Here is an 11,231-nt window from a genome sequence, read left to right as displayed (position 1 = left end):
CGCCCCCGCGGCGCCCCTACCTGCCGTTTTTGGTGACGATCATCTCGTTGGTGAGCTCCTTGAAGCGCAGCCACAGCTCGTTGTCCTCCAGCGTGACGCGCAGCTCGCGCTCCGTGGGGTCGCCCTTCTCGCTGCCCGCCTGCAGCTCGCTCTCCACGGCGCTCAGCAGGTGGTCCACGCGGTACTGCAGGGGCTTGCCCGCGCCCTCCGTGCCGGGGGAGCTCATCGTCGCCGCCGCCGTCGCCCCCCGCCCCGCAGAGCCCCGCGCGGCGGCCGCGGCGCGGGGAAGCGGCTCCTTTAATTCCACTTGACCTCCGCGGCCGGAGCGAGCGGCGGCGGCGGGGAAGGGCCCGCAATTATACCCCGTCATAAACACCCCCGTGGTGACATCACAATGCCTGCGGGGGGCCGGCGCTGATTGGCGGGCGGCCGCTTTGATGTGTCCGGCCGGCCCTCGCGATTGGCTCCCCGCGGCCATATCAGAACGGGGCCCGGGGAAGCCTGTGATGTTAATTGCAGCCCGCGGGATTAAACGCGGCTATTTTATGTAAATCTGCCCCCAAATGTTTGCACCTCTATCAAAGCCGCCGGAGCGGGGGCTTCGGCAGCCGCGGAGGAAATGGCCCATCTCGGCAACAGCCTCATAACCTGTGCGCAGCATCCTCCTGCCTCCCCGGCAGCGGGCATTAATGGGTCCATTGACACTCGGTGCAGAGCCCAAGACGGCAAACCTGGGGACTGTTATACACATCATTTCTAGACCAGCCAATCCTGAAAAGGAGACACCCCTGTCACGGAGCAATATTTAGGAAAAATGAAAAGTCCTTCTCTCCACTCTTCGGCCGAGAACTGTCGCCGCGTGCTTCCAAGCCGCTCGCAAGGCAGTTCATAACCCCTCGCCCCCGACTCGCAATTTCTCACATTCATATTATCGCAAATTGCGGCACTTCTGCTTAAGGGAGGATTGAAATTAGCAAGGACAAACCTTGCTGATTACTCAGTAAGAAGTTAGGAACAAAAATCTAAAATCTCTCTATAAAGTAGATGACCAGAAAAGTGGCATAATAAAAATATCTCCCGCCTCAGGCTACTTGTTCCCACTGAAAACTTTTGCCGTCGTCTCCCCCCCCCTTTTTTTTTCCTAATCACAAGAGCCCAGTGCATTACAGGAGGTTTAAATTTGTCTCGTCTCTAATCTAGATAGTGCCTTTACCTGTGAAAGCAGCCGATATGCGCAATCACGACGGTTTCGAGCCAAAGTACCTAAATAAAAAGTATTGCTAAAAATTGGATCGATACCTGGAGGCTTCATTTCTTATAACAGGAGAAACTTCTGCAAGTTTCTACTGGAAAGACTGAGGTTTGCCTCATGGATGAAACTTCGCAGCGTATAGAGTTTATTCAAAAGTTGTTTGGCGCAAAAGCGAGAGATACGGAGAGGGAGAGGAGCGATATTTTGAAACATTCCCTCCCGCCGATGTTTTTAATAGTTTGAATTCTCAGGGGCTGCGGCGGTCTGTGGTGTGAGGGAAACAGTTTATTACCTTTCTGTGAGAATCTCTGGATAGAGGGCGAGGGGGGGAGAGGTGACAATGAGCAGGAAATAGTTCAATGGGGTCTCTTTAAACAATAACAACTTCTTTAAACGGGAGCAAAGGCGAGGGAAAAGAAGCGGCGCACTGTAAAAATAAGGTTTTCTTTAAAAATGCGCTTATTGCCATGCTCCAGACACTGTGCCTCATTGCTACTGGAATTGTTAAGATTTTATCTTTAAGAAAAAGTGTCAGGAAAGCGGTTACGCTGGCAGGTTCTCGGGAAGCACAAGCTGGAACTAAGGTTTAGTACGGGAAGGTGCGCTAAAGGGGTCCGCCTTACGGGATGCAAATAGCTCGTCAGTCAGGCATATGCTCTTTCTGTCAGCACGTAGGGCTTGTCTATAAAACCCTCTGTTTCTGCTCTCTGTACACATCGGAGCAGCAACCTGAGAGTGCCTACTTTAACTTCAAACAAACAGAATACTTCCGCTATTATTTCCAGTTTCTATTTAGTTTAGGAGCTGCGACTTACGGCTCTATTTTCATTACATAGCACCATCGGGTTAATACAGCATTAACTTACTCGATTCCGAACAGTTTGTTTTTTCCCCTTTAAACTATTATTTTAAATGCTGAATCTCAGCTTCTCAATTACCATCCAGAAAAACACCAAAACAATCCCTCTTGTTTAATTACTGCCTTAAATTTTCCTAAAGATTCTTTCTCCTGAATACCTGCCGAGCACTTTTTKTCATCTTTAGATGGGCAAAGCAATACTTTCAAGAGATAACAGGCGAACTTTATTAGGCATTTATTTCTCTTAATGTGCTCCATTAAAAACAAACACAGAGGCGTCCCAACAAAAGCCATGACAAACTTCGAAAGACGGCGGCAAGCTGTCGACCGCCTGGCAGTACTATGTTGCGTTGCGTTTTGTAGTTTGAAGGCGAAATTTCAAATATCTTGACACTGAAAAAGTCCAGCACCATAAGAATTGAATCCCAAAGAGGGACACGCACTGAGACTAATTCTGGGCAGGTGAAGGGGAAAGAAGGGACTTTTAGCCCTCTGGCAAAACCCGTTTCCCTTTCAGGATACGGTCGGGGCGGGAGGGGAGGTGGGGGTGGAAGTGGCAGTTGTTGTTGTTGTTGATGTTAGGGATTCAGTGTAGGGCAAATCTCAGTCTCAATCCTTCCTCAAATCTACTTCACCTAACAATGAATATATTTAAGCGCTGAAAGTTACTACTGAAAACCGGAACTGAAAGCGACGGGGCCGTTTTAGTGGGAAATGAACGATTCAGAAAACGAAAAAGGAGTAAAGCTAATCTGGACGTGTATTTAGGAGATCTGAGTTTTTAAAATGTTATTCTAATTCTCCCGAATTAATACTTCCAGGGGTGGCTAATTCCTACTACATACATACACACACACACACACACACACACACACACACACACGGAATGATATACGGGAAGCGAGCCTAACCCCTTCAGTAACAGAAATGTTAGCTGATTACTATTTTTCGTCCTGATCACTCTCTTTAGGCAAAGAGAGGGGAGTTGAAATTGAATTGAATTCGATGTATTTCATTTTGTCCCGACAAAGTTAATTATTTCATTTTTTTGTCGCCCGAATGGCGACTGAGCCATTCAACCCAGAGAAATCATGTATGCACTCAAAATTAGTTGGTCATTCAAAAGTCTATCTAGCCTTACATTTTTAAACTACAACAAAAATGTTTCCAGAAGTAGTCTGTAATCTTTAGAATAGAAAACAAAATACTAAGTTTTTCCCCTCGGCTTGGATTCCTGCTTTCTTTTTTATTTTATTTCCTTCTCCCTCTTTCTGATCTTAATTGCACTTTGGTTCTCAGCAGAGAAAACTCCCCGCTCTCATAGCCTTTTCAGCGAGAGCTGCAGTGCATGACAGTTTACAGCCAAAAAACTTCCTCCAGCCGAACAGCTATAAAGACTCCCGATTTATAGCAATACTTTCCTTCTTACATGGGGTGAGCAGTAGCCTCCAGCTGTTACCCCGGGTTCATAGGACCTGTCCATCACTCCCTACCTTGTGTCCCCCGGGACAGCCTCGCAGGCTGGGAAGCAGCCCGTGTCCGCTCTGGTAGCTCTTGGGCACCGGCTAGCAAACGTGCTGCCAGCAAAGGCTTTACTCGCCTGGGGATGCCAAGCAAAACGAGCGCGTGATTCGGTATCGGAGGTATTTGTTAAATTATCTTTCAACTTGCAGTTCAGGAGGACGCGCAATTCCCAGCGCCCTTCGTGCTGGCTGCGGCTCCCGCAGCCGCCGGCTCCCGCGGCCGCCCCGGCTCCGGCGCCGCTTCCCCCGGCTCCGCAGCCGCCGAAACCGCCGGCGGCAGCAGCGCGGGGCGCTCGGMGAGCTCCGAAATTCAGACGTGAATTACGCGGGTCAAAACCTCCCACTCCTGAAAAAAATAAACGCCTGCTTCCTCATGACCTGCCTCATTTTTCTTTCCTCTTCCCGGAAAAATGAATATATTTAATATATAATAAATACTTACATCTCTATATACTTCTACTTGTTAGTTGCTTTTCCTTGGGCACTAGGAGGAATATTCAAATGGTACCACTGTGCAGGCACTGAATAATAATGTAAATGCCGTTTTCATAAGAAGCGTCTGGATTTTGTTTTGTTCTAGCATACTTCCCCCTTATATACAATGCTTAAACAAGAACAAACTTAAAGATTATTCTGAAAGAGTTCTTCAAAAAAGTTACTGTTTTGAACCCCAAGGTACTAACAYATAGCCTACATAGGAAAACGACGACGTATGAAAGCTTACAATGCTTTTATTGATTTTAAGTTTATATACTACCACTGTTAAAGTCTGGAATAATTATGTTTCATGTATTCTKTTGTTAAAAGTGTTTTTAATCTTTACAAATAGGCCAGTTTTTCTACAAAAAAAAGCCATATTTTGAAAAACCGTGCTTCTCAAGCAGTCTGAATGAAGCAAAACATGTTGATTTTGATTTGTTTTGCTTTCATCCCTTAGCATTTGGAGCACAAGGCAAAGGCAGAGTGCCATCTTGCATTTTCTGTAGGTGGCAAAACTCCCGTTGACTTAGTCAGATCTTTGCTTGAGTACTGCTAAGTACCCTCTCCCCCTCCATCTCAAATGCTCAGATCCTGAGATTTCCCTCATGAAAGTCAATGATCAAACTTCCAGTGACTTCAGCGCCTGCCACATTAGACAGCACCAACTGGGGAAAAACAACAAAATAAACTGAAACTCACTTAAAAGCCCTAATGTGAGAGTCTAGCCAAAAGATTGATTAAATCAGCAAAGCTGAAAGCAAAGTATTTTTGCTTGAACCTCAAAATTTCTAGTCAGAATATCCTTTTCAAGATCTTAATGATGTTGCTTAGAAGACTAGAACTATCTAAATCAAACAATCTGGAGTGAGCTGGTGGGGGCAACTAGATGACACAAATAATAGCTATCCAGTACTCTTAATAGCCCATTTCTTTAAAAATTGCAAGGAAGAACAGGCACAATGGAGTCCACTGGGTTGCAAAGAGAAGTAATAGAGTAGGATATTGTTTACTGCCTTATCCTGGCCTCAAGGACAACCTTGAAGAAAGAAGAGTGCCGACCTATTCTGCTTCAGAGACCACAGCAGTGCGACGTAGAGAGTGCTTGCCTGGCCTCATCATAAACACTCTAGCTGGAGTCCTGTTGAGAGTTCCTGTCATGAGCTTCAACCCACACAGTCCCCAAAATCTACTAAAGTCAACAGGGTATTTTTTCTTGCTAGAATATGTTTAAGTGAATTTAAAAACTAATGTTTAAGCCTCAAGTGCAAAAATCCTCAAATTTTCTGACATTTTCATTGATAATAAAAAAGTCTATATTTTTATTGGGAATATTCAACTTTGCCTTGAATATTATATCTTTTTATCAAAGTATATACAGTGCTAGTCATCAAACAGACCATACTTTATATTCGCTCTGCAGTCCTTTTAATATCAGCAAGAGATTTAAGGCAGTAGGGAATCCCTAGTTTCTCCTTTGAGGCTTACTTACAACAAACTAGGTGCTTCACTGCCACAGAATGTTAAGATCTCAAATATTTTATAAATAAGGATAACATTTCTAGTATTCAATAGGCAACTTGTGCCTAAATATTGCTTATCTCGTGCTCTGGCAACAGTAATTGCTTTGAATGTGACTTCAGAGCTTACAGCAAATTCTGAGCCCTTTCCTGCTAAGATTATTTTCTGGTTCTGTTTGTTCTGGTTTTATTTGGGTTTTTTTTTTTTACTCTAGGTATCCTCGGTATCCTCTCATCATACAGGATTAAAGTACCTGGTCAGCTTTTGCAACAAGGGACTGCTGAAATCAAATTCTCTGCCTGTCTCATCAGGGCAGTAGTCGTATGTGTTTGTACTAAAAAAGAAAAAAAAATCTAATAAATAAGCTATCTGATAGAAAACTACTTTCTTCTTTTCCTTGTTTGAGTTAATCCCCACTGATTGATACCAACAATTCTGCATAACTCTCATCCTGTCTGTAGTTTTTCATCTTAATGAAGCTAGCTCACAGGAAAGGACTGAAACTTAATCTAGGTATTACCTGGACCACCAGGAAGCATGCTTTTATAGCAACTGACTCACTTTTTAGGCCCATCCRTTGTCTCCTCTATTCTGCTTCTCTGAACCAAACTAACTTCTACTTTCTTCCAAACTCTGCGTTGCCTAGTTCCCAAACTTTAATCCTACTTGCACCTGCTTCACCAATGAGGACAGCTTCTCCACATCCMAAAAAATAATTTCTTATTATTAAGAACGTGAAAAGTTCCCAAAACATCAAGTTACCAKCATATCTTCCTGCAAATCTTTTTTACCATTAGGCATGCAGCATTTATGTTAGGCATCATCCTGTGCAGGTCTCATAAGAGACTGCAGTGGAAGGACCATGCATAGCAGAAGAATAGGTCTGCAGTGCCAACAACCTTAAAATTTGAGCAAGAAATAAATAGGCAACACTCAATAGAAAGCAGCAATTGTAGAGAAAGGAGAAAATTACTCCTTAAAAAAACCCTGTTGGTCTTTGCAGGGAGCCAAAATATAAACTAATGGCAGCTTCTTACTGCCCTACAGAGCTAAGACTTGGAGAGCAGCTTCCAGAATGTGCAAACATGCATGTGTCTCTATTTCATGACCAGTAGTGTATGAACTGGACCCATCAGTCCTACTGGGGCAACATTCAGTGTTTTCCTATTAAATGTACCCATCAAGCTCTGATATATAGAAATGCTTCCTGTCATTCCCTGTTTTGAGCTCAAAGGTTGGTTGAGTCTTGGTCATTTTTTTTCTCTGCCTTATGCCACCTAATGCGTTTAGCTCTAGGAAGATTGTTTATTTAACATACAGCACGAGAAACTGGAAATCAGGAAAGCTGACTGAGAGCTCCACCACTGACTCACTGTCTCACCTTGGGCAAGTCCTCAGTATCTTTATTTTGGTAAGTAAGCCTCTCTATTTAATAGTGAAATTTTTCCACAGAAATTTTTATTAGTAGTATTTTCTGACATTTCTTACAGAAATAAGTATCAGAGAAGCTAGTCACGGACAGTAAAAAATAATTATGTATCAAAATAAAAATTCATCTTCTCTGTTCTCAGGTAATGCAAGTTTGGTTTGGTTCTCTTACAAGGGAGTATTTTGCCTGCTAGATGCTTTCAGAACACCTCCACTTTTGCCAAACTGCTTTTTTTATTCTCACTTAGTTCCAGCGTTCTACAGACACTAGTTTGCTTCACACTTCYGATTTGTTAAGGAAAAAACCTCTGCATAGTAAAAAGGGCCATCTCATCACTTGAGCCATCTCATCTTCTCCAGCCTCCAAGCTGTCTGTACCATGTGAGGATACGACAGAGATGACAGCGTGCAGCACATGATGGACTCGTGGTGATCCCATCCCGTACTAACAAGCAGTGCAGGTGCCACAGGAGGCGGTGCTAGGAATACCTAGCCCACACTACAGCCGCCCTGACCTCTCTTTGAAATCCGGGCATGTTAGACACTTTCCCACAAAGTATTTCTTCTTCTTGCTAAGTAAATGCCACTTGTGGCCTAGGACTCATGGTCTATATAGTTTGGTGTCCTGGGTAACATTGGCTAGTTATTACACAGGAACATACRATTCTTCACCCTTGGTTATGCAGATTATTTTGTAATGTTTTTGATCAGACAGGTCTTTGTGGCTCTAGTGATTCACTTACTCTTCAAAGCATGAAGACTTAAAGGTGCTGTACTTCTTGAAAGCCCATTTAGCTTTAAATGTTTCTCTTACCCACTTGTATTCTGACCATTATACTARTTAAAATTTCTTTTTCCTGTGTAGCTACTATTTTACATGTAGCTCAAGTCAGTAGATGATCACTATATTCCTGAATAATTGTATGTATAATGTWTAGGCACCTTGTGCTAAATCTCTGTATTAAACTCGAGTGGACTCAATTAGTTGCTAACTTTACAGAGGAACAATTTTAATAATGCAATGTACTAAGCTTCTTACTTTCAACTCTGATTCCAACAGCCTAACATCAGATTCTTGGGTAAGAACAACTAGACAGCACCAGATCTAATGGAAAAAGCTATTTCTTTTTACATCCTTGGTTTGGAGTGAAACTTCTTCCTCAAGCTTCTTTTCATCATCTCATAAGTGCTCTTATACTCCCCTGTGGGCGTGAGATAATTGAAGAATTATGAAGCGAGTCATTTATTTAAAAGTTAACAGCAGAACAACAGGTTAATTCACTCAGATCTAAAAAAAAAAAAAAAAAAAAAAAAAAAAAAAAAAAAAAAAAAAAGAGAGAGAGAGAGAGAGAGAATTCAGGTGTACCCAACTTTATTATTGTTAGGAATTTAATTGTATAATATCCTTCAATGACAACATGGTTGTTCTCTCCTCAGAAAGCTGACAAGCACAAGCTGACAATTTTTGGTGGCTTGCTAGTCAATGTTGTGCTATACATTTCTTGCACCAAGATAACTGACTGGTGTACTTGGCTYGGTACCTTGGTGAATACAGGAGTGAACCCTCAAGCCTTGTGCTGACATTTTCTTTACAAATGTGCGTACCTAAATTCTGCATGGGAATAGAAGAGGGCTTCGATCCCAGTCGTGTCTAGTGTACCAGTACTTTTGATATCTTCTAACTCAACACGAGTTTTGACATTTGCAAGTTACTTCCAGCAGCCTTAGTGCCCTGCTCAATGACCTACATACGTGTTTGCAACGTCCTTTATCCAGCTTCCCCCCCCATTCTGCGCAAAGTTTATCCAAATAAGCACYGGAAACTTTTGACGTAATTGCGGTGGTGTTCCAGAGCATCATCAGCCAAAAGGCTGAAGGATTCAAAGATACATGAGTGAAAAAAAAAATCCATTATGTAAGAGATCCTAAACATTTTAATTTGTATTACATTTCTGTTCTTCCAGAGGTACTCAGGTATCATAGAATCAGTCAGGTTGGAAGGGACCTCTGGAGATCATCTAGTCCAGCCTCCCTGCTCAGCACGGTCACCTAGAGCATGTTAGACAGGGTTGCATCCAGGTGGGCCTTGAAGATCTCTAGAGAAGGAGACTCCATCTAAGAACTCCTCATAACTGCAGTCTACTTGTGCTACCCGCCATGCTCATTTAAGCTGGTGGGCTACTTTCGATCATGAACTGTCCACTTGCATCYCTGTTGAGGTAATAAGCAAATTAATAATCTTCTAGGTACACAGAAAAACATTTAATGTCCTTCTTGAATTTTTAAAGAGTTGTTAACTCTGGGTTAAATTAAACGAAACCTCAACCAGGATTGTTCTTCTATCCTATGAAAATGCACCACAATTGAAGCCTTTTCAGATTCTATCCCACAGGCAGGTTATTTAATATTGGCTTTGTGAACAGTCTGCTAGAAACCAGAGRGAAATTTTCAGTAATGTCAAAGTCTTTAATTTAAAGTGCATTGATCACTTTCAAAATCTAATGAAAGAAGAAGTTCCTGTATCTCTACGAATTCATTTTTGACTCTACCTTTCTAGATTTTAAGGAGAGGGCCAGCTTATGTGATTAATCTGAGCAGCAGAAAAAGAACTACTTTACCCACTCCACGACACCTTGCTTAAAAAAAAAAAAATCACTTAAAGTAGTCCAACACATTGACAGCCTTCATAAAAATAGAGTTGAATTCAAGACATCACCTTTGGCAGAGGTCTCCTCTCACACATTAAGTTGTCTATACTTATGGTACATAGATTTCTACTCAAATAGCAGCTGCTGTGATGCACTTAACCTAGCCTTCAAGATTTACTCAGGTTTGCTCTTTGAAAAAATTTTATACTTGTTTTATATTTMAAATACACTAATATAGTTAAGTCAGGGTACATGTTTCTGATCAAGAAATTAGAACATCTGCCAACTCATCTTATTAATGAAGTCTTATGCTAGGACAATTCCTATGCATCAGTTAGAACCTATAGCTTCTACTTAGGTAAAACTTCTGTTGAAGATAAAGGAAGTATTTCATGAGTAATACAAATAAGAAGAAAGCTGAATAAAGAACAAAAAAACCCTCCACAATTCTCTCTTTTTTTTTTTTTTTTTTTTTTTTCTCAGAACAACATCTGGTTTTTTATATATATTATTTTGATATATTTGCTCCGATTTGCATCACGAATGACAGTGTAAAGATAACAAGATGTGTAACAAGACAGAGTGAATATATTCCAAGACTTCCTTCCAGAAAACACAGGATTGAAGTTAACAACTCCATATATTTTTTTTTTGGCTTTTCTTTAAAACGCCATGTGTTGCCACAAGGAGTTTTTGGCAACAAAAAACTTTTGGGAAGAGGGGGAGGAGAAGGAAGAGTAGGGGAGGAACCTAGAAATCTCTACCTTTTGGCTGTCTCAAGTACTTGTCTGCCTGGAAGCTCAATATGATGCAATTAATGAACAGCAATCCTCCACCTTCAGTGCTTCCTTTCTTTTCCCGAGACAGATGTGCTGACAGTATGGCACCTTCTTTAAAGGAATTCAGTTTTATGGAAGCTGATCTCTGTCAGGAGACACGAGTGGCTAGAAGCTTTTGGCTGCCCTATGTATTCTCAAGCAAAATCACCATGTCTCATGCCAAATATCTAGAGAGAATATCACAGAAAAAAGATGAAAACCATTTCTCTGCAGGGTCCAAAGGCTCATTTTTTCCAGATTCCTTTTAAATGTTTGTGTATGCTGAAGTTTCGTTTGCTTGCTTTTGAAAACCAGTCTCTCAGACAAATATGTATGTTGCTGGCAAGGCATCTTTACTCCCCAATATGCCACACAAGGTTTATTCTGCTTAACTCCCATTCTATTCTTCCTAGACATATTTCCTTAGACAAACTAAGGGTAAGCACCTAATGAGTTACCTGTTAATCAGCGGTGCTAGATACCCACAATTCCTACCAAAGTCAAGAACTTTTGAAAAGTAAGATAGTTACTTAACCCCTAGCCCCCTTCTAGCCCCCAACCTCTTCTTCTCCCCTGCCCCCAGATACAGAAAGGTAAATATATTCTGAACTTTATTCACTCAAGTAATTGTATTAGACTCAGAAAGTATTTGTTTGAGCAAAACAGTTGCAGAAATTAAGTTCTTAAATTGTATTCGCATACCCA

General features: G+C 41.9%; 1 protein-coding gene across 2 annotated transcripts in view; it reads right to left on the bottom strand.

The window, feature by feature from the left end:
* The window catches only part of TBXT (T-box transcription factor T), a 7,144-nt gene extending 6,918 nt beyond the window's left edge, over positions 1-226 (bottom strand). For both annotated transcript variants that reach the window (XM_085300765.1, XM_085300766.1), the window contains exon 1: positions 21-226. In XM_085300765.1, the coding sequence (XP_085156891.1) occupies positions 21-226 (206 nt within the window). The remainder of the gene's footprint in view (positions 1-20) is intronic.
* Positions 227-11,231: the final 11,005 nt, after the last annotated feature.

The sequence above is a fragment of the Rhea americana genome, unplaced genomic scaffold (genome assembly GCF_003343005.1).
Source record: "Rhea americana isolate MKP2758 unplaced genomic scaffold, rheAme1 scaffold_169, whole genome shotgun sequence".
In the NCBI taxonomy this organism is placed as follows: domain Eukaryota; kingdom Metazoa; phylum Chordata; class Aves; order Rheiformes; family Rheidae; genus Rhea; species Rhea americana.
Note: the sequence above shows the minus strand (reverse complement) of the source record. Positions and strands in the feature narration are given on the sequence as shown.